Source organism: Ahaetulla prasina, chromosome 2, assembly GCF_028640845.1.
Source record: "Ahaetulla prasina isolate Xishuangbanna chromosome 2, ASM2864084v1, whole genome shotgun sequence".
Classification (NCBI taxonomy): domain Eukaryota; kingdom Metazoa; phylum Chordata; class Lepidosauria; order Squamata; family Colubridae; genus Ahaetulla; species Ahaetulla prasina.
In genome coordinates, this window is record NC_080540.1 from 197,541,098 (window position 1) to 197,565,550 (window position 24,453).

Consider the following 24,453-nt stretch of genomic DNA (forward strand, 5'->3'; position numbering starts at 1 on the left):
AAGGCTGTTTTTGCAAATAATAGTTTTGACCAGGAGAGGGCATTTGTCAGCCAATGGAAATATTCTTCTGGCAATGGTGAATCTTGCAGTTATTTCACTGCATTGCCTCGTAAGAGAGTGGTTAGATCAGCAGGTTTTGCCATGAAGAAAAATATCCTACCCTGCCTGGTTCTTCTGTGAAATCCGCAAGAAGTATTCCTGCCCCCCGCCCGCTAAGATGATGACTCTAATAGTATTTATTTGTTTATTTATTTGATTTCTATACCGCCCTTCTTCCGGAGGACTCAGGGTGGTTTACAGCCAGAATAAAACAACATAGACAAAAATTAAAACATTTTAAAAATCTGATTCTAATATGGCCAAAATAAGTTAAAACTATGATAAAACCCTAATAAAACCCACCACATTTAAAATTATGTTAGGCCATGTGAGTCTATGTGAGATAACAATTTAAAAGGCTAAGAAAAGAAAATTGATCTATTCTGCCTGTACATGACACTGATTACCGGCATCTGCTGATTATTGGCATGTGCTACTGTCTTGTTTTCATGAATGTCTCATTTCATAAGCCCTCTACAAACACACATCTTTTCTCTGCTGCGCATGTGCCTTGCTGAATATGCTGACCTGTTACATTAGGTTTACAAATAGTCGCTCACTAAGAAAAGAAAGCACTGAGAATGGTTTTCAACAACAACTATTTCAAGGCAGAATCTCAATTCTGGGGAAATAGCCCTATGTTAGCATCAGACTGACTGCTTGTCCATCGAAGTAGAGAATTGGCTTGTTGTCAGAATTTAGAACATCTTGTTCTAAAGCCAAGCAAGCATCATGTGGAAGAGTTCACAAGCAGAGGCTTGCTTCTTTTTAGGTTACGCAGTGTGCAAGATAGATAATCTAGGGTCTGTTTATAAAAAGTTTTAGAGCAGGGATGTCAGACTTGATTTCATTGAGGCCCACATCAGGGTTCTGTTTGAGTTTGGTGGGGGCGTGGCTGGGGTGGCCATGACCAGCGTGGGCGTGATCATCTCGATGTGCTTCAGATTGCACATGCACACACACACACACACCCGGGGTTCCATTTTTGGCTGTGACGGCTCCTGCAGCCCTCTGCCAGCCCTCCCAAGCTCCGTTTTTGCTGGCAGAGGGCTGCAGGAGGCTGTCGCAGCCAAAAACAGAACTCGGGAGGGCCGCACGCAGCCCTCCTGAGCTCTGTTTTCACTGACAGAGGCACCGTGGGCCAGTCCTTCACTGTTTCCACGGCGGCCCCACAGACCGAATTTGGCTTGCACCCCACAGACTGGACTCGGCCTGTGGGCCTTGAGTTTGACACCCCTGGTTTAGAATGTCAGTAAAGATTGGATTTGAGCTGCAAAAATCCAGAAGACCACTATGTGGGAACAGGAGTTACATTTGCTTTTCATTGCTATTTATTTGGTGGCTGTTCTTGAGTTTTGCAGCCACATCTTGTGGTTATTTTAATCCACCCAGGTTATGAAGCCATGTTTTACATAATGCTATTTGCATATGCCACGTCTTTTATGTGGCATTTTGTCATTCACTATCGTGAAAAATCTCTGGGCATTTCAGAGAATATTAGGACAGATTTTGGCATGTCCATATCTCATGCCTAACAGTGGCTGAGAGTAAAGGATCTTACTTCCACCTCACCAGAATACTGTAGCTTCTACAAGATTTGTTGTGGTGACACGCCACTTCGGGGCAGTGTTGTTGTCATTTTCTCACAAAGGAATTTTTAATGAGTTTTTTAGGAACATCAGCCTTACTCCTAGCATGATCACAAAGTTTTGCCAGAAAGCATCACAATAATCCTTTAAAAAATGTTTAAAAAGGAGCAAGTATCTTCAAATTATAGATAAGGGATTAAGATTTATACTGATTGTTTTTCAGGAACAATGCAACATTTAATCTCCAAAGACTCCCTTCTTTCCTTTTACCATTTTTGAGGTCCATTAGCAGTCTATATTGTGTGCAAGTCAGCCTGCTGGCAAAGATTCAGAAGAGCATTTTTGGTTCTCCACCTCCTCATTTCTGGAGTAAGGCATTTACTGAAGTGCAGATCTTAGCATTTTCTGGAAGCACTTGATGCTCACTCAAACCTGAGCACCTGGTAAAACTATTCCACCTATTTGTTCTCAGAATTACCAGAAAGGGAGGAAAGAGAGAGAGAGAGTGTGTTTTAGGAGTAATGGTATTACTTCTTAACTGAATTTCAGTTAAACTCTAAGCTTAACTCTACTCTGATGTTTTGTAGATATGGTCAGGGGAGTTGGAAATGATGATAAATTGGCTTCATTGGCGTTCCTAGAATATTGGAATTATGGTGGAATATTGAGTAATTTTTAATATATTAAACTATTAGTGACTTAACAGGGGACAAGTACATTGTACGAAGAAATGTTATTGATGTTTAAATGTATTTATGAAGAAGTTGCAAAGAATCATAAGGAGAGAATGGTATTGTTTAAAGACAAAGATGTGACTGTAGAAGAAATGGAGCAGGGGAAAGATGAGTACAAATTGGGAAAATAGTATTACACACACTGATATATAATAGAATTTATTATAATTACAATATGCATGTTAAGGTTAGAAGTTGAAGGACTATGATTATGTATATTTTATTGTGTTGTTATTGTTAGCATTGTGTAAAAAGTATATTTATCTACAGTAGGGGTCATTGTTTGCTTATGTTATTGAGTTCATGACTGATATTTTATCCAGAGACTTCCTGCTTTGTTGTTTCAACTCTCTTCAGTCACTACGCTGAACTTGAGAGAGCGCTTAGAACTGCTTTTGGTCCACAATGAGAGCAATTTAAACAATTAAAACAGTATATTTTAAAAAGAAACTTACAAATAAATATTTATCATATTATAATTGTCATTTGATATTCTCATAAACACCCTGAAATCAGAAATTGTGTCAGATGGATGGCGGGCAGAAGAGAATGATTGAATAATATTATTGGGGAGGAGTGTCTTCTGCTGTGCTATGTGTGGATCAAATGGGCAATACTGGGCAGGAAGCAAATGATAAAGGAAGCACTTTGAAAACAGTAGGCTTGAATGAGGAGACGGATTGTGCACGTGTCCTTTCAGAATGAGGATTACATCATACCTATCTAGATCTTTCCCAGGTATGTTATTCTATGTCACACTTGAAACATTTGTCCAATACACACACCCTACCTCAGATCTGGGTATTTTACAGCCTCTGAGCCACACCCGGCCCTTTGGCTGTCCCTGTCCAGCCTACGGGAGGTCAGTTAGAAATTAGAAATCAAATATAAATAAGCATACGTACATCATGTACGTAATACAGTGGCACTGCTTTTATTTTGAAGGTGACTGCTTTTTTCCTACATATTTACATATTTACGTGCATGCACACGTACAAACCTTTACAGCCCTAGGATTTGGCCCTCCATAATAGTTCCAGTTTTTCATGTGTGACCTTGGGAAAATTAATTGGCCACCTCTGCCATCTCTGAACACAGCCCTGCTTCAGAGAGAGAAAGATGGAGAAAGAAAAATATAATGAAGCAGAAAGTGGTTTAGCATTCGCGTGTGCCTGTCATAAAGAGAAAATCTGTTTAATACAAGCCCTTGGAGATACACTTGGACTTCGGCTGCTGCCCTCAAGAAGGTTAATCAAACAACAGGGTAGGTCACCGATACCCTGAAGTCACAGGTAGACATGCCAAGACTGCAAAATGAGTTTATTCAGCTGATGGTGAGGAGGCAGCTATGGCCACACCCCAGCAGATGAAGTTTCAGCTTCCAGTGATTTGTTTGCTTTGGACATAGTGGATGGAGGCACAGGCTGAGAGGAGACGTGTGTAGCCAGTGGGCATGGCTGACTCATTTCTGTCAGGATTGTTTTCATGGCTTCATTTGTTTTGTTTTTCGAGCCACCCCACATTTTTGCTTTCATGGGGGTGGCAGAATGCAACCTATGCAGGCGGTAGAAAGATTAAAGTGACTGGGAACTGAGATCAAGTCAGTGAAAGGTAAGCATCCTTGCCAGGTACTGTTTTTGGGATATATAGTCCCATTAGCCTAATGTTGGCCGATACAACTTGTGACCTTTCAGATTTGACCAGCAGTATGGCAGCTCTCCAGGAAAATGAGAAGTTTGGGGTGTTTCTACTGACTTACCCTGAGATGCCAAGGAATAAAACAGGTTGTTATACACTTAACAAGTTACACTAATGTGGCTGATAGGTAGGGTGTGCTCATTGACTGGCAACACTGCATGAAAAAACTTTACCCATTAGTAGCTAATAAAGGTGCAGTTAGAGGTATAAAAAGTGCCCTATATGGACAGACAGACAAATGGACAGACAGACAAACAAACCAACTAATATGTCTATGCACAGAGTCACATAAAAATATGTATGCAGAAATCACTCTTTCTCTAATAATAATAATAATAATAATAATAATAATAATAATAATAATAATAATAATAATAATAATAATAATAATATTTTAATTTATAGACCGCCCTTCTCCCGAAGGACTCAGGGCAGTGAACAGCCAGTTAAAATACAAAGCAAACCCATACAATAATTAAAAACTACCCCTAAAAAACTTAATAATAATAATATTTTAATTTTCACTTGCCTGCTATTATTAGTAACCCTGGCTTGATTGGTAATTTACTGTAATTAATAACTGTTCTCCATGCGACAAGCTTTTCTCCATATTGCTGTGAGACGTTAGAGGGCAGCAGTGCAGAACAGGCTTTATATCTCTTTTCCTGTTCCTCCAATTATTATGCTTTGTGATGTGCTAAACATCTGTTTCATTTGTGACTCTCACATTGAACAACCAAAACCAAACTTTGATAATGAAGTAAATAAAATAAATAATCACATGGAGTCAAGCTCAACTTAACGGTACCTTTTCTTTTTTTGGTACTTCATAGTTGAAAGTACCGGTAATTGGTGAAACCAAATATAGAAAACATAATATGCAAATAGTACAGCAATGCATCCTTACAGGCTTTGGAATGTAGACACCTACGAAAAGGATGTGCTGAATTAATGAATGAATTAATGAATTAATGAATTAATAATGGTTATGTCAACATATCCTGGAGCCAACAACCTATAGTATGTCTTTAAAAGGAGATAATCATCTTTTCTCCTTTAAATATCAGGAAATCTTGATTGCTGAGTTAGTTCTCAAAATAAATCACCTAGGGCTGTGATGGTGAACCTATGGCACGCGTGCCACAGGTGGCATGCGGAGCCATATCTGTGGGCACGTGAGCGTTGCCCTAGCTCAGCTTCAGTGTGCATGCGTGTGCCAGCCAGCTAATTTTTGGGCCTTCTGGACCCACCAGAAGTCGGGAAATGGGCTGTTTCCGGCCTCTGAAGGGCCTCTGGGGGAGTGAGGCTGTTTTCACCCTCCCCAGGCTCCTAGAAAGCCTCTGGAGCCCAGAGAGGGTGAAAAACAGGCCTTCCGGTCCCACTGGAAGTCAGGAAATGGAAGTCATTTCCCGCCTCTGGAGGGACTCCAGGGGGTGGGGAAGGCTGTTTTTGTCCTTCCCAGGCTCCTAGAAAGCCTCTGGTGCCTGGGGAGGGCAAAAAAATGGGCCTTCTGTGCCCACTGGAAGTTGGGAAATGAGCCATTTCTGGCCTCTGGAGGGCCTCCGGGGGGGTGGGGATGGCCGTTTTCGCCCTCCCCAGGCTCCAAGAAAGCCTCTGGCACACCATGCCATCGTGTGCCAAAAGCAGGGGGACCACAGGGGATCACGCACATGCATGGGGAGGCGGGGCACATTGAATTGTGGGTGTGGGCACACGCACCCCCAGCTTTTGGCACACAATGGCAAAAAGGTTAGCCATCACTGACCTAGGGCATTATCAGTTACAGTGCATAAAAAAGGATTTAAAAGGATGTTAGAATTTAGCCTGAAGCTCTGCTTTGTAGAGTACTTGACCTTTTCAAGTTCCGGTATGCTTTAATATTTAAATAAATAATAAAAAATAAAAAATGGCAAGATATTATGGTATGTATTCTTACCGTACAGTATTGTGCTCCCCCCACCCCGCCTCCGTGCCCGCAGGATCTGGCAGCAACTTTACATTCTTTGCAGCTTCCTGGTTTGTTTTTGTAGCATTATATGTGCTTGTATTCACACAAGGCAGTAATCTGTCATATGATTTGTTTGATTTTGATATTATACGGTGTTGAGCAATTCAGTTGTTTCTGATACAGCTGCCTGGGGGTTGATTGGTACTGGTTGCATAAAAGACATCTTCACAATAAAATTGTCAAAAATCTAAGCACAGATTAATATTTCATCAATGACTTTTCAATTCTAAAAGGTTCTGGATTTTTAGGAAGATCTTTCTCATGAATCTTTCCCAGAGTTCCTCGGCCAAGATCTTATATTAAGTGACCTTCCTATTGATTAGTGATTGGGAAACTAGTCCAGCTCAGCCAATGACATTTTTAGGAGATTCCAAGCAGTCAAGCTTCCCCTTAGGCTGTCTCAAATTTGTCTGAACTTCCACAGCATAGTTGAAAGATAACTTTAACTGTAGATCAGGGATCTCTAAGTTGGCAACTTTAAGTCTTGTGGGTTTCAACTCCCAGAATTCCTCAGCCAAGTCTGGAGACCTCTGGAATGGAAAATTCAAGTGTCTGAAGACTTCATGTTTGTATTCTCTTTCTGTCTTGCAGATGTCATGGAATCCGCAGTATCGGAGTTCTAAATTCCGCCACGTTTATGGCAAGGCCGCCAGTAAAGAGAACTGCTATGACAACGTGCCCATCACCCACAGTGTCTATGACAACCAGTTTTGTGCTGTCAATCCTCGTTTTATTGCCGTGGTGACCGAATGTGCAGGCGGAGGCGCCTTTCTTGTTATACCAATCAGTCAAGTAGGTATCTCCAAGCCTGTCCTATATAACTGGCTTATCGATGTGGGGCGGATAAAAACATGGGAGGCCAAATGTTGATAAAGCCTAAATCAGTAACTCGTTTTCAGTGAGGGCTTTGTTTTTGCCCTGAGTGGTCACTTCAAAAATTAGCAATATTGTCTGCAATAACTCCATAAGTTGATATACAAGCAGTGGGTTCATATACATGTAGTCCTTGACTTACAACCATTGTTTAGTGACCATTTGAAATTACAGAAATAAGAGACTGATGACTGTTTTTCACACGAGCGTTGCAGCATCACCATGGTCACAAGGATCAAAATTTAGATACTTGGAAACTGGCTTATATTTATGATGGTTTCAGTGTCCTTGGGTCATGTGATGATCTTTTGCAACCTTCTGCCAAGCAAAGTCAATGGGGAAGCCAGATTCACTTTATAACCATGTTATTAACTTAACAACTGCAATGATTCACTCAAGGTCGCAAAAGGGGGCATAAATCGAGGATTACCTTTGTCTCTTTCCTTCCACAACTCAAGCTTTTCATGCTTTGAATCGTTCTGTTGTCTGCACCTCTTAAACCCAACAGACCTTATTTATTTATTTATTTAATTAATTAATTAATTAATTAATTTATATACCGCCCTTCTCCCGAAGGACTCAGGGCGGTTTACAGCCAAATAAAAACAGATTACACAAAAACTAAAAGCATTTTAAAAATCTAATTCAATTAAGCTGAAACAAATTTAAAACTATAATAAAACCATAATAAAACCCATGTTAAAAAATTACATTAAGCCAGCCCTGCGCGATAAAATAAAAAGGTCTTTAGCTCGCGTCAGAAGGTCCGGAGGTCAGGGAGTTGACGTATCCCTGGAGGCAGCTCATTCCAGAGGGCAGGCGCCCCCACAGAGAAGGCCCTCCCCCTGTGGGTCGCCAGTCGACATTGTTTGACTGACGGCACCCTGAGGAGACCCTCCCTATGGGAGCGCACAGGTCGATGGGAGGCTATTGGTGGCAGCAGGTCCCGTAAATAACCTGGTCCTATGCCATGGAGCGCTTTAAAGGTGGTCACCAACACCTTGAATTGCACCCGGAAGACCACCGGAAGCCAGTGCAGCTTGCGCAGGAGAGGTGTCACATGGGAGCCTCGAGTTACTTCCTCTATTACCCACGCAGCCGCATTCTGGACCAGTTGGAGCCTCCGGGTGCTCTTCAAGGGGAGCCCCATGTAGAGAGCGTTACAGTAGTCCAGGCGGGAAGTGACGCGGGCGTGAGTGACTGTGCATAGGGAATTCCGGTCTAGGAAGGGACGCAACTGGTGTATCAGGCGGACCTGATAAAAAGCTCCCCTGGCGACGGCCGTCATATGCTCAGGTTCTGTCTAGTTTGATGAGAGAGAAGTGCTTCAGGAGCCCTGGTGATATTTAAGCCTGGATGTAAAACCTACAAAATGTGAGAAAATCTACAACCGGGGAGGAAGTCGTGTTCATATTATCGGTTGCTTGTGATGCCAGTGTTATTTTATTAATCTCCTGGATTGCACGAAGTGCTGTAGTAGCTTAGTATAATTATGTTATAACAAATGCAAATTGATCTCCATTTACCTGAACTCATGGAGGCCAAAGAAGAATAGGGGCAGGACTCCATGGTCTCATAGATACATGGTCCAGTTTGAAAGAAAGGATAGTTGGGCACAAGGAGCAACTCATCTCAAGAGTGAGAAATCTTTCTGGGGCCATTCTCATGTTTCCTTAAGGTTGGCATGACCAAGTGTTAATCCCTGATACGATACTTAATTCATATGTGCTCATGACACGGTCGTCTCATGCACAGCAAACATCAGAGCAGCTTAAAGTTGTCTTTAGCAGTTCCAGTATTCATAGTAGTCCTCGACTTACACCAGTTCATTGAGTGACCGTTCAAAATTACAACAGCACTATGACCAGTTTTCTTATGACCAGTTTTCACACTTACAAGCATTGCATCCCCATGGTCACATGATCAGAATTCAGATGCTTGTCAATTGACTCATATTTATGGTGGTTGAAGTGTCCTGGGTCACATGATCCCTTTTTGCGATCTTCTGACAAGCAAAGTCAATGGGGAAGCCAGATTCACTTAACAACCATGTTACTAACTTAACAACTGCAATGATTCACTTAACAACTCTGGCAAGACAGGTTGCAAAGTAGGGCAAGACTCACTTAACAAATGTCTCACTTAGCAACAGAAATGTTGGGCTCAATTGTGGTCATAAGTCGAGTACCTGTATTATTTTTTCTTATTTCAAGTTTAAGTTCCTCAGGTAAGGGATGAGATAAGAGAAAGGCAACATCATTAAGATGTAGCAGAACAAAACTGTCTCTGGTACATGTTTGTTCAGCTATTAAGGAAACTTCACCTCACAGGTTTATTGTTATGGAGAAAATAGGAAGAGGAAAGAGTATCACCTATGTCCGCTGCCTTGAATTGAATTAGCAATTAAGTGATAAGGGTGGGATAAAAATTGTGTGTGTGTGTGTGTGTGTGTGTGTGTGTTTGTTTTCGTAGGTTTAGATAAATCTGAACTCAAACCCAAACTCTGGCTTAGATACGTAGATGACACTTTCGTAATTTGGCCACATGGAAAGGAGAAACTAGACAACTTCTTCACACATCTCAACAGCCTACACTCCAAAATACAATTCACTATGCAAATAGAAGCTAACAACCAACTCCCCTTTCTGGACGTCCTAATCTACAAAAAACCCAACAGCTCCCTAGGACACACCATCTACCAGAAAAAAACACACACCGACCACTACTTAAATGCACAATCGCATCACCACCCTGCACAGATCAACTCTGTAGCCAAGACTCTCATCTCCAGCACCAAATGCCTAGCCGACAAAGACAACCTGAAAACTGAATTACACATTCTCACTCTCAACATATTAATCTCCAACGGATTACAAAGAAACACAATTACCAACCTAATCCATAGGGAGACACCGCCCAAGAACCAAGACACAGAACAAGACAGCGGCATCGCCCTCCTCGCATATATCAAAGGCACCACAGCTAAAATCAGCAAAATTCTCCACAAACACAGCATCAAGACAGCCTTCTGCACAGACCAAAAAATAGCCAACATCTTAAGAAACCCCAAAGACAAGATCCAGCTAGAAAACCAAGGAGTCTATGAAATACCATGCAAAATCTGCCCAGCCACATACATTGGACAAACTAATAGGAGAATAAATGCACGCATTGCAGAACACAAGAACGCAGTCAGAAAAGAAGAAAAAACCTCCTCCCTTTTCCAGCACCTTAAAACTACAGGACATGAAATTGATTTTGAAGGACCAAATTAATCTCCAAAACTGAGCACTACAACAAGAGAATAATTATGGAAGCCATCAAAATAGAGAAACACCCCCACAACATGAACACACGTGATGACACCTCCTGCCTACCAGACATCTGGAAACTAGCCTTAGTTAACAAACGAGTCCCAGCCACGAAAATTGACACCGGACCCAGGATAACACACGATGCCACCACCAATCATCCTCACCAGATTCAAACCCAAACCCATTCCACAGACGAAACACAACCACCATCCAGAAGCCAGACCATGCTGGCACCACTGGTTGCTGCGCCCCCCTCCGATCCCTACACAAAGCAAGCTGACACACGCCAGGAACACATGACAAGACCTTGGACTCAGAGCCAAACCAAAACCCGGGATGCTGCATCACAGCCATCTGCTCAGGACATCACATCACAGAACTCCAGAGGCCACAACACCAAAGCTCAGGACATTACAACACAACCTACCATCCAGGATGTTACAGCACAAGATTCAGGAGGTCACATTCCCAGAACTAAGGACATTTCCAGGAAGCCCATTACCACTACAGGAGGTCACATTCCCAGAACTCAGGATGTTTTCACACAGCCCATTAACAGGGTCGTCACAACACAAAAGACTAATGGGCACACAACTAGGACCACACCCACACAGGATGCTACGAAACAGCCGACTAATCTGCAAACACCCACTCCATCTACCAATCAAGATGGAACCACACAGCCAACCAACCCGCTTACAGCAACACTCCCCACCTCCCCACCAGTATTTATAGAGAGACGGCAGCTCTGACCACGCTTTGCTTGCACAAGCACGAAGCCAAAAGCACCAGCCTGAAGATGATGAGTGAGACCTCGTCGAAACATTGCCAAGATACTCTCAACCTTACATGGGAAAAGACCCGAATATGCCAAGACCTACATACCTATACCCATGAAAACCTACGAAAACATGTGTGTGTGTGTGAGAGAGAGAGAGAGAGAGAAACAACCTATATATTCTCTGCATAAAAAACTCATAAAGGAGGCATAAAGTTTGCAATGGACTTTGCTAGATGGCAGCCTTGCATTATTTAATTAATTTGTTTTACAGTGTACTAGTATTTCTCTCCCAGCCTCCTCTTGGAGAATGACTGCTTTAATAACTGTTGACTATAACAGTTAACAGTAAGGAAGCTAGCAGTAAGACATGCAGATGCTGCTTTTTGCTCCTGCCCCCCTTCCTCTAATCTACCCTGTTACATCTGTATGACTCCATATTGGCCTGGCTCTGCCACAGTTTGATAAAAGTCTTGCTGTTATGCCCGCCACCCCCCACCCCTGTCGGAATTATTATCTGGATCTTCTACTCCCTGAACTTCTTGCTTGGCTCTTGTTTTGCCAAATACATTTGGGATTTATTGCTGTGCAGCCTGGGTGCAGACAGCGCTGGGCTGGACTAATTGCAGCCAGAAGCTGTTTGAGGTTTGTGTGGGGGTTTGTTCTCACTCTGCTTTAGGACTTGCCAGTAACGTGGGAGTGTTTGGGGAGATTTGGAGCAATAAAGGGGCTATTTGAATTGCCAGCTGTTTGTGTTATCTCTGTGCCGTGCCCTGGGTCATCACACTTGCGTTGTGCTCCCTATGTGTTACGTTTATACTGAAGCTATTATTTCTTTCTTGTTTCCTTATTTTATATATGCCTAAAAACTTTATATATCCTAAAAACTTTATCCTAAAACTGTCTACTATTGACCTCACCCCATTCCTAAGAGGACCATAAGGGGCGTGCATAAGCGCACAAACGTGCCTACCGTTCCTGTCCTATTGTTTTTCTTTTCTTCTTCCTATATATATATGTGCTTATACCTCCTAATATTTACTCATATATATGTTTATATACTATATAACCTTTCTGTATGATACTTACATATATTGTTGTGACAAAATAAATAAAATAAAATAAAAAAATAAAAATAAAGCATGTAAGGTGGCAAACAAAATATGAAAACAAAACATAGAAAATTTTAAATGAAAAATAAAATTATCGGTACCAGTTTTTAAAAAAAATTAATTATCCTAAACATTTTATAACATTAAAATTACCTGATAAAAAACTGGGAACCCACATACATCTTTGCAGGTTTTCTCTGCAACAATGGAGTCCAGATGCATATCCAAAAGAGTTTATTTCATGACTTGGGTACAAGACATGAGAAGACTCTCTTCCACGTGCTATAAATAGAAGCTTCTCTTTGTACAAGGGGAGGCCTTGACCCTTAGACCTAGATCTTGAATTGGAGCAGCTATGTATCTCCTTATTCAATGTCGTCATACCTTTGAATGGCTGTTAAGTGAATGGTTGTTAACCGAGAACTATCTGTACAAGAACATAATGATAGGTAATATTAAGTTGAATTATATATTAGAGAATAAAGCATTTGGTATTTTAAAAGGGAGAGATAAATTAAAAATCAGCCTGCTTTTGATCCAAACAAATGAGACCACAAACATGCATGCTACGGAAGATTCAACTTTATTAGCATTGTTATTACATACACAACAATGTGAAATCAGAGCTGCTAGTTCTTCAGCTGGTGTTTGCCTTAATATGCATCAAGTTCTTCCCAAGGGTGTCATAATGTGTCAGTTTGTATATGTGTGGATCCAAGCAGTATGGCCTTTTTATAATTGATAGATGGAAATTTTAATAATGATGATGATGATAATAAATATCACAAAATATCATGACCTGGCCATCGAAACTACGCAATTATGGATGAAACATGTGACAGTGATACCCATTGTCATCGGGGCACTTGGCACCGATGTCCAAGAATTTTACAAAATACATCAAGAAATTGTAGCTTCCTGTAATAACACCAGCGGAACTGCATAAAACTGCGCTACTTGGAACATCGTACATTTTAAGAAGATGGTTGATACCTAGGATGCTGGTAGCAACATGTATCAACCATCAGTGCCATTCAATGATATTTATGATGCATTTTTAAATGTTCAGTTGACTGAGTTTCATGTTTAATGAATAAACGTATAATAATAGTAATAATAATAATAATAATAATAATATACAAAGACCTACAAATAGAAATAGAACAACTGTGACAAAAGCAAGCAAGGGTAGTAGCAATAGTAATAGGCGCCTTGGGTGCAATCCCAAACAACTGGTGCACCACTTGAAAACCATAGGCATTGACAAATTTGCCATCAGTCAATTGCAGAAGGCAGCTTTCCTTGGAACAGCTTCCATCCTGCAATGATATCTGTGACACTATCAAGCATCCACATCTGCCTATCCCAGGTCCTTGGAAAGGACTCGTTAGTTAGACAAAAATGCCAAACCCAGCCTGAACATCTGGCTGACTGTGCGATGATCATCAATAATAAATCTGATAAATAAGCCTTTTCAGAGAACTTTTCATTATAGGATTAAACTTTTCCATTTGTTTTTAGACAGGAAAACTTGACCCGCATTACCCTCGCATCTGTGGGCATAAAGGAAATGTATTAGACATCAAATGGAACCCCTTCGATGACTTTGTAATAGCATCATGTTCAGAAGATACCACAGTAAGTCAGAGTTACGAACCTTTGCCTGAGCCAGGCAGAATACTGCCGAATTTCTTCACAAACACAATCAGGAGCACAATCACTCAAGTGTCCTTTTCTTGTTTGTTATTCCAATTAGTTATGCATTTACAGCTGGATAGCACAGTCTATATCATGGATTTTTAACCATGGTGGAGCTAGCCAGATCAAATGAAATCTGATGTTGCTGGGACAAATGATCACATAGCAGCATTCCATGGACTCTATAAAAATTTGGGTAGGATGTCCAGTGTGTATTGTGACATTGCAGTGCAAGCTCTGCCCCTGCACATGGTTGTGTGATGTCATGATGCATGTTCAAAAGGGATAAAATTTACATTGCAATTCATTATTTGCCTTCCCCCCACCCATGCCGCTGGAATCCCTTTTAACTGTGAAAATGAAATGATGCAGAATCCATGTGCCAATCCAGTTGGTTAGCAGACCGAACAATGTCACACCTGCATTGCTTCTAACATCGTCATTTTTCTGAGACCTTCCAAAAGATCACTGTAAATTCCCCAAATGACGTTCTAGTTTTGGATTTAGATGTTTGGGAAATCAGGTTCTCTTCTCGTTGTGGAGTGGCTAAAATGCCATATTTTGGAGAAAAGGTGGGAAGTAAATTGTAACAAAAAAGAAGTGCAAGTGAAGAGAACATTTCCTTGGAAATGAAAACATGTTTGATACGTGGCCTCTGTTCCATCCACCCAGAAATGCAGGGATTAAGCACAAGCAAATGCTTTCTTTTTGATGAATGCCAAGGCTACCTTCTGCTGTGCAGGGGAACCTTTCTCCTTTTCTTATTGGTAATCCTGTGTGTAGTACTGGAACATGAAATAACAGTCAAAGGACCTGGACAGGGTTAAGGTGGGGAGGCAAAAGAGAGTCTCTTGTCCCCTTCCCTTCATTGCTAATCACTTCTCCATTTCTGTAGGCTCAGCAGTTGATTAATATTGGTCTTTTAGGCTATACTACTAGTCTACAAGGAGAAAACCTCAGAAATGATAGCTTAATTTTACCCGATATGGTTACTAATAAAGGAAAATTAAGTCCTGAGTATTAATTGGATCCAGTTTCCAAGATACAGCTTCAGGTCTAAATAATTCAAAATGATTCAAAATTATGAGGGGGATGTGTGATTATGCTCCATAATTTTTCTGCAACATGTAATATAGCAGTGAGAATGGTGCCACACCAATCATTATAAATTTATCTTATTAATGATACCAATAACGTAACTTTCCACTCATTTATTGGTTTTTCAAGCCACATTTTCATGCTTTTTGCATGAAAAACTAACAAGCTCTAACAGATTAAATGACAAGGTTCCATCTTTATTCAGTATCTAAACTGCGCTTTTTGGCTTTTCTCTTGTGAACTGCAGTAGGATCATCCCTGGGGAGATTCCAGCAATAATCAGTAAGCATGGATGGACTTCATTTCCCTTGGTATCTTTTCTCCATGCCTGCGATATCCTGGTGGAATCTCTCTCCCTGCTCATCACTCACTGCCCCACAGTTCAAAGGGAAATAGTCTAAATGTGAGTGTAAGAAGTGAATTTTCAGTAACATGTTTGCACCAAGTGTTTTATAGGATCTAAACAAATTTTCCGTGTGTTTTTCATAATCATCTGCCTTGCTGTTCACAAAGTGAAGATAAATGTATACACTTCAATATGGTGCCATTTTCATTGTTCTACTGTACTTTGTCGCTGAGGCATCATGATCATTAGATACCTCCCTCCCTTGTAGGCAAATATGCTCGCCTGTGTATAAATCTTTATTGTGAAATATCTTGAAAACGTTAGCCAACCAGCACCTTTATCACCTGTTTTCTAATTCATCTAATCAAAATATGTAAAATTAACAGATTTTATCTTGGAGGTCCATAATTTCCCAAAATTTGTAGACCAGCACTATTGCTCTTGAACGCTGCTCCATTGAATGAGATAATTCTCATAATAAGAATAAGAATAATAAGAAAAACACAGACTTCAGAGGATAATTAGAACTGCAGAAAAAATAATTGCTACCAACTTGCCTTCCATTGAGGACCTGTATACTGCACGAATCAAGAAGAGGGCCGTGAAAATATTTACGGACCCCTCACATCCTGGACATAAAATGTTTCAACTCCTACCCTCAAAACGACGCTATAGAGCACTGCACACCAGAACAACTAGACACAAGAACAGTTTTTTCCCGAAGGCCATCACTCTGCTAAACAAATAATTCCCTCAACACTGTCAGACTATTTACTGAATCTGCACTACTATTAATCGTTTCATAGTTCCCATCACCAATCTCTTTCCACTTATGACTGAATGACTATAACTTGTTGCTGGCAATCCTTATGATTTATATTGATATATTGACCATCAATTGTGTTGTAAATGTTGTACCTTGATGAACGTATCTTTTCTTTTATGTACACTGAGAGCATATGCACCAAGACAAATTCCTTGTGTGTCCAATCACACTTGGCCAATAAATTCTATTCTATTCTATTCTATTCTAATTTGGGTTAATAGAGTCTTCTTGGATTGTGTTGCATCTTCTGTCTTGCAGGTTAAGGTCTGGAATATCCCCCAGCATTTGCTAACCCAAAGCATCACAGATGCCCAGAAGGATCTTCTTGGCCATTCCAGAAGAGTGGGGCTTATCGAATGGCACCCAACTGCAAGTAACATCCTCTTCAGCACTGGTTATGATTACAAAGTGAGTTGAGATCTTAGGAGCATTCATTTCAACCCTGAAATACTGCTAGGCTTCTTCATGAGAGTCTTGTGAAGGAAACTTGGGTGATGGAGGAGAAAGGAGCACATATGCCACAGTGGAAGAATTCCATTCCAGTTATTTATTTCAATCTTCAGTGATGATAGTATAAATTGGCCAGGCAAAATGAATCCAGTCACTTTACAACTTGAATACTAAGTGTTTTTGGAGTCAGTCAGACCAAAATAGAATTAAATAAATAATAGTTTACCTTACAACGTCTATAAACTAAATATATGAACTAAAAATTACAGGTAAGAGAAAAAGTCATTCTTTTGGTCATTTCTTTCCTTTGAAATCACAGCGTTTGTGATATATCATAGAAATTTAGAAAATTTAGAACTCCGCCGCCTTCGACACGACCTGAGCTTAACTCATAGAATCATCTGTTACAACGTCCTTCCTGTTGAAGACTACTTCAGCTTCAATCACAACAATACATGAGCACACAATAGATTTAAGCTTAATGTGAACCGCTCCAATCTTGATTGCAGAAAATATGACTTCAGTAACAGAGTTATTAATACTTGGAATACACTACCAGTCTCTGTGGTCTCTTCCCCAAATCCCCAAAGCTTCAACCAAAAACTATCTACTATTGACCTCACCCCATTCCTAAGAGTCTGTAAGGGGCTTGCATAAGAGCACCAGCGTGCCTACCGTTCCTGTCCTAATGTTTCCTTTGATTGTATCCAATTTCATATAGTTATTACATACTTATGATTATATATATGTTTATATATCGTATAGTTATTTCATGCTTATGCTTATATATAATGTTGTGACAAATAAATAAATAAACAAATAATATTGAGACAAAAAAAATTGACACTGTCTATATGCTGGTCTGAGACAGTTATAAAGTTTTGATTTGATTTTGTCATGCAAATTATACTCCCCACAGAATTAAACTTTTGCTCCAATTATTTTAAGCACTCACTTTCTCATCCTTCTCCACTCAGCTATGGTGTCAGATTTGGGTCCGCATTGAATGAGATAGTATTTCCTCGTGCATCACATTTGGGGCCCAGTTGCTGCATAGTTCTTTTATAGTCTGCTTACTCAGTGGGTGGAAAGTTCAGAAAACATTCCCTGATACCTGTACTTTTGTCACAGGTCATGATCTGGAACCTTGATACCAAAGAACATACAATTCAGACGCCAGTAAGGACAATCGGTTTCCATACAGATGTCATCCTCTCCATGTCATTCAACATGGATGGCAGCCTCTTAGCCACAGTCTGCAGGGACAGGAAAATAAGGATCATTGACCCGCGAGCAGGAACCATCTTTCAGGTGTGTTGGTTGGGGAGAATGATTGGTATGAATGGTAAGGCTGATTCTAACTAGGAAAGAGGCTGCTGTTTGTAGGTGGGATCTACAGGATGGTTTTAGCCAGAAGGTGAATTGCTTCTTTCTTCAAAGCAACATTGTTAGAGGCAAGCTATCCGGTTGGAAAGACTGGCTCTGAACCTGGACCAGATTTACAATATTTGGAGAGATACAGTCAGACAAACCCAAATCTACAGTCTTGTCATGTTTTAGAGATAGAAGGACTTCTAAAAAAACCACTTCCTGAGAATCCAGCATTTGAAATGAAATTCTTCCCTTGACTTATTTCAAACTATATTAGAGAAAAGATGCATGGAGTCTTCTAGCCTCATCTTAAATTCAAAAGATCTTTGCAGGTGATCCACTTATTTGAGCTTTGCACGTGATCCACTTGTTATTCGTTAATATGGGTACTATTTTTCATTGCTAAGAAACATTAGTTATGCAGATTAACAAGACTTTTTATGTCCAGTTTTGTTCTCCACTCACATAACTCTGTACCACCCAAGAAAAAGCTCATCTGCCTGTCTTCTTATAAATGCTTTCCAAATGTTGCCAGATTTTCAGACCACAAAATATAATGGTAGTTTAATATTAATTTATTAAATTTATATGCCACCCATCTCACCAATAACATAACTCTCCTCCGATAATTGTCGTTGGATTGGACCCATTATTTTACATCATCATCAATAATTCAGGCAATGAGTTATTTATTTTTAAAAATTGCTGGGCAACTAAAAGTTCTTTCTATCAGAAGCACGGTTGCCCAATTCAGTTGCTCCTCTACTGAGTCTTAAGGATTCCTTTCAGTTCTGCAGTGTTTAACTTTCACTACTGCTGCTGAAATGTTTTCAAATGCTTCCTCTCAATCTTCTCTCCATAGGAAGGAACTTATGCATAGAGAAGATCCCAGGATCAATCATATTTGCTTTGGGTATGACTTTCAGATATTAACTGGAAGCCATCAAAAGTCAAATTAATTGCACCAAAGTAGTGCACTTGAGCTGATCTGTTACCTTACTCGTGGAAGTCAAGATCTCTGTCCTGTTCTGATTTTTCAATGGTGTAGAACAGGGGTAGTCAACCTTTTTATACCTACCGCCCACTTTTGTATTTCTGTTAGTAGTAAAATTTTCTAATCGCCCACCGATTCCACAGTAATGCGCCGTATATCGTCGTCTGTGCATGCCCCTTGCACATTGTGGATTGGGTTTGGGGGGGGGGCGCCGGCCACCAGCTCTGCTTGCCTGTTACAGCTGGGTGGTGTGGGGGGAGATGTGCGAGCTATTCTGGGATGAGGCTCTTTTGTTTGCGGTCGCACTATAACGCCATTTAGTTTCACTTACGCCATTTAGTTTCACTTACGTAACGTAAGCTAAACTTATGTGCGGGTGATACAAATAGTATATTTTCAGAAATTTAAATTGTCATGGGGAATTTTATGAAAACCTAATGAAAAAGTTTTTAAATAATGCTATGATTTTTTTTAAAAAGTCAATTAAATTTAAAAAAAGGAAAGTGCTTCAGTATCAGGGCTCGGGTACTTACGGGACCACCTGCTGTTACCTTATGCCTCCCACCGACCCGTACGCTCACACAGAGAGGGTCTTCTCAGGGTGCTGTCCGTCAAGCAATGTCGGCTGGCGGCCCCCAGGGGAAGGGCCTTCTCTGTTGGAGCACCTACCCTCTGGAATGAACTTCCCCCTGGTTTGCGTCAATTACCTGACCTTCGGACCTTTCGCCGTGAATTGAAAACGCACTTGTTTATCCAAACGGGACTGGCTTAATTTTTTAAACTTTTGAATTTTAATAATTTTAATTGGGGTATTTTATGAATTTTATGGGTCAAATTTGATGGTTTTAAATTTTTGGCCATTTATAGAATATGTTATTTTAATTTTTGTTTTAATTTGTATATTGTACTGTTTTTTAATCTGGCTGTACACCGCCCTGAGTCCTTCGGGAGAAGGGCGGTATAAAAATCTAAAAAATAAATAAATAAATAAATAAATAAATAAATAAATAAATAAGTAAATAAAAAATAAATAAATAAATAAATAAATCAATCAATCAATCAATCAATCAATCAATCAGACAAAACCCCTACCGCCCACCATGAAAGCTGGAACGCCCACAACCTGGTAGGGACCAGGTTGACTACCACTGGTGTAGAAGATGGGCCATTAGTAGACTTGTCCTTTGTATAATTTCTCAGTTCTAGTCATTCATTCAAATGGTCTTCAATTCATAGTGGACAAAAATGGTTTGATAGGAAGTCCCATGATCTAGGCCAGGTGTGTCCAATCTTTCGGGTTGCCTAGGCTGCTTTGAGTGAAGAGGAAGTGTCTTTGGCCGCATATAAAATATATAATATAGCTAATGTATATAAATGCACATCATGTTAAAAGTTTACTGTTTGGGGATACCACATTATTAGCTGTCCATAATTGCAAGGCCCATAAGCCCTTGGGCCACAGGTTGGAAATACCTACTTTTAATAAGCTTACTTTTTAGTTGAACTGCTAGTATTTCTTAAAATATATTGCTTTGTCAACTAAATGTAACTATGCAAGGGTAACTATGCACGTGGGTGATTGTTGAGAGATTTCGGAAGACTGAGGAATTAATTAAGGTAGGCAGATTTCCCATGAAAAGAATAAATATTTGGGGTATTTGATTTCCTATCATTTAACATGCTATGCCTTCTTACAGGAAGCAAGCAGCAAATCTCACCGAATGAATAAAGTTGTGTTTCTAGGAAACCTGAAAAAGCTGCTCACCACAGGGACGTCCAGATGGAATAATAGGCAGATTGCCTTGTGGGATCAGGTGAGTTTCATGGTAAACCGCCATAAGATCATTTCACTGATCAGCCAATCTCAATACAAGTAGTTTTAGTCTACTTGGGAAACTGATTTCCTGGTCTGGAGCTGGGACTGACAACCAAAGACTGTTTCAGCCATTTGTTTAGCTGTTTAGATCTCAAGAGCTCTGTTTTGAAAATGATCTCTGTCCCTTCACTTGCCGGAGAGATCTAGAACAGCTGGATTTGAATCCTTTAGTTTAATCCATGCTTTCTCCTCTTATATCACAGCCTCTGAAACAGCTGGTTCTGTTGCTAGCTCACTTTTATACCCAGAATGTCTGGGTCACAATGGGGCCTTAATAGACTAATATTAAACATTTCCAGATAACTGTCTATAGGAGGTGAAAATGTTATCATTCCTCTCATAAAGAACACATGCCCTAATAAATTTCCAAATAAACCTGGGTCAATCCAACAATATGGTTTGTACTTAATTGATTTCTGTGTTCTGTGTCTGCTTGAATTTGAAAATTCTTACTGCAAATGCGTATTGATCAGAACACTATTGGTAATTGTAGATGAATCCTGGAACATTTCCAAAATAGCGAATTGCTCTGGGATTGTCTTTCAGATGTTCAATTCAAATGCACTTATTTTTTCCCCTAGATTCAGCAGTCAGCTCTCGGGTAAGGGAATCACAAAGTTTTACATATTTCCAGCAGAAAATTGAAATGCACAGCACTATTAGTTCACCCCAGGGGTGAAATGTAAAATTTGTTGCTACCGGTCCTGTGGGCGTGGCTTGGTGGGAGGGTAATGTGACTGGGTGGGCGTGGCCAACTTTTTTTTTTTAACTTTTAAAAGCATTTTTTCTACAGCCTCTTTGGCCAAAGAGGTTGTAGGAAAAATGCTTTTAAAGGGTTCTGATGATCCCAGCTGAGTTGCCTGATCACCAGAACCCTTTAAAAGCACTTTTTTTTACAGCCTCTTTGGCCAAAGAGATTGTAGAAAAAATGCTTTTAAAGGGTTCTGACGGTCCCAGCTGAGCTGCGTGATTTTTTTTTTTTACTTTTGAAAGCATTTTTTCGGCGGAAGAAAAAATGCTTTTAAAAGTAAAAAAAACCCCTCTGATGACCACGCGGCTCAGCTGCGCAGGGCAGGGGGGCGGGGCAAGGATTTTTGCTACCAGTGCCACCATCGCTACTGGATCAGGCGATCTGGTCCGAACCGGGAGCATTGCACCCCTGGTTCACCCCATAATACCACTAAGATCAGCCAGAAGTTCATAGTCCTTAATTTAGTCCCTTAAAGTGTAGATATATGAAAGAAAGTGAAGGTTCTGCTTGACATATCATCATAGGATAAAAGGCCCATTCGCTGGTAGAGGCACATCATTTAAAGTGCCAGGAGGTAGCCAAGCCTACAGAATGCCTTAAGATTTCACCTTTACACGCTCCTGTCATATTTATGTCCTAACGTTGCAGTTCTCTTTGCGCTGCTTGAAATGATATTGGGGCCTCAGTTATATTTTTTCCCCAAGTTCAGGTAGGCTGAGTTCTCTTTGTGATGGGAAAGTCTGCTTTGCATTATTTCTGGTAGTGAGGACTGCTAGGACTTCAGCACAGAAAACCTACAGCACCATTTCTTGGACCTGGATGTAAAAGCTGTTTACTTAGTTTGTTTGGAGTTCCTACCTGAAGTTTTTTTAGCACTAATTCAAACTTATCATGGCAATGAGAATAGGTCCATTTGACATTATTGGGGTTGGGGGTTATGCTAATTATTTGTGTTCTCTGATTTTTCTGGATACAGTGAAAACCTTGTAGCAGTAATTTCTGTTTCCATGATCTGTATACACAGGATGATCTTTCTGTGCCTTTACATGAAGAAGATGTGGATGGGTCATCAGGCCTCCTGTTTCCTTTCTATGATACAGACACACATATGTTGTATGTCTTAAGCAAGGTGAGTTCTTAGCCAAAGACCAAGTTGAAATAATTGGCCGTGGCAATATATTGTGTAGTTCAAAGCAATACAAGTTGGTGCTGTGATTAGTAATTTCTACAGCGCAGTGTTTCTCAGCCTTGGCAACTTTAAACTGTGTGGCCTTCAACTCCCAGAATTCCCACTGATGTATTGCCTGCCAGCTCCCTTCCAACAAAATTCTTGTTTTCTAAGTCCTCTTGCTGAAGATAGGAGATACTCAGATGTGCTGTTTGTCCAATATTGCAATTTTTCTGGTTCCCTTCCCCTCCCTTTTTTACTGGCAGAATTTAGGATGTTGATGTGTTTTGCTGTGTGAGTTTCAGATCCAAGATATATAAGAAGCTTATAATTGTGCCGGTCTCCAAGACTGATTGCACTCATTATAACTCTCAAGGGAAGTTGAGGATTTGTTGAGGATATTTGTTACATGATTTTTGCTGGTCTAGAATATGGCCTTGGACATATGCCATATTCTCACCTAATCTGGCTAGGCTCCTTAGGTGAGTAGTCAGAGAGTCATTGTGATGTAAATGTTCCAACTCTGAAATCCTTTACTTAGTGGGTCCTTTAAGTGTGGCCTCCCTGGTGAATCTGTGAGGTGGCTAAGATCAGAATAACAGAGTTGGAAGGGACCTTGGAGATTTTCTAGTCCAACCCTCTGCTCTAGCAGGAGACCCTATACCATTCCAGTCAGACAAGTGGCGGTCCAGTCTCTTCTTAAAAGCCTTCATTAATGGAGCATCCACAGATTCTGAAGGCATCCATTCCACTGGTTAATTGTTCTCACTGTTAGGAAATTTCTCCTTAATTCTAGGTTGCTTTTCTCCTTGTTTTAGTTTCCATCTATTATTTCTTGCCTTGCCTAACAAGCCTTTCCAGCTTAAGTAGAAATGAAAGTACATATATGGGATCCCCCTAACCTTGCTCAGACTGAATTAGCTACTTGGATAAGCAGTGAAATATTTAAAGCTACAAGAAAAGAAGTCCAATTGCCATGACAATTTCCAGACCAGGAGCCACATGTTATTCTAAACTGCCAAGAATAATTTAATCAAATCCAATCTGAGTAAAATCCTGGATTTCCCAGATCCATCCCAGAGTGGCTTCCTTTTGAAAAAAAGAACTCTTTTATGAATTTGCCCCCATCCAGCTCAAGCTGCTCCCCTGGAAAGAATGAAATATTTCACTTAATAGGAGAGGAAGTGAGTATACATTGAATTTGTATGTCTTACAATTATCTTTAGGGAGATGGGAACATCAGGTACTATGATGTAAATGTGGAGAAACCATACCTACATTACCTGACAGAATATCGTTCCCCTTTGCCTCAGAAAGGAATTGGTAAGTTTGCAGCGGTTTCATTGCAGATTGTATGCTGGGTGAATTAGAACAGGGTGCCTGTGAACAACTGATGCATTGAGGGAGGGGGCAGCTGATCACAGGTAGATAATAAGCATTAGCCTTTTTTCCCTTGCTTCACTTGTCATGGCTGCACAGCATTGGCTCATGACATTCATTTTTCTGTGCCTTTATCTCTCAGAATATTCATTAAACCAGCCTTCCCCAACCTGGTGTTCTCCCATATGTTGAATTACGGTTCAGATTATCCTTACCATTGACATTGGCAGGAGATGATGGAAATTGTAGGCAAGCACATCTGGAGGAACCAGATAGTGGAAGGTTGAATG

The 24,453-nt window shown here is 40.4% G+C and overlaps 1 protein-coding gene across 5 annotated transcripts in view; it reads left to right on the forward strand.

Annotated features, from left to right (window-relative positions):
* Positions 1-24,453, forward strand: part of CORO2A (coronin 2A) — a 67,728-nt gene that overhangs the window by 36,035 nt on the left and 7,240 nt on the right. For 3 of the 5 annotated variants that reach the window (XM_058165896.1, XM_058165898.1, XM_058165897.1), the window contains exons 2-8: positions 6,720-6,920; positions 13,727-13,843; positions 16,432-16,581; positions 17,755-17,934; positions 20,686-20,802; positions 22,640-22,744; positions 24,010-24,106. In XM_058165896.1, coding sequence (XP_058021879.1) covers positions 6,720-6,920; positions 13,727-13,843; positions 16,432-16,581; positions 17,755-17,934; positions 20,686-20,802; positions 22,640-22,744; positions 24,010-24,106 — 967 coding nt within the window. Of the gene's footprint in view, positions 1-6,719; positions 6,921-11,626; positions 11,739-13,726; positions 13,844-15,248; positions 15,405-16,431; positions 16,582-17,754; positions 17,935-20,685; positions 20,803-22,639; positions 22,745-24,009; positions 24,107-24,453 lie in introns of those variants that run through there. The other 2 variants (XM_058165899.1, XM_058165901.1) reach the window with 2 other exon arrangements.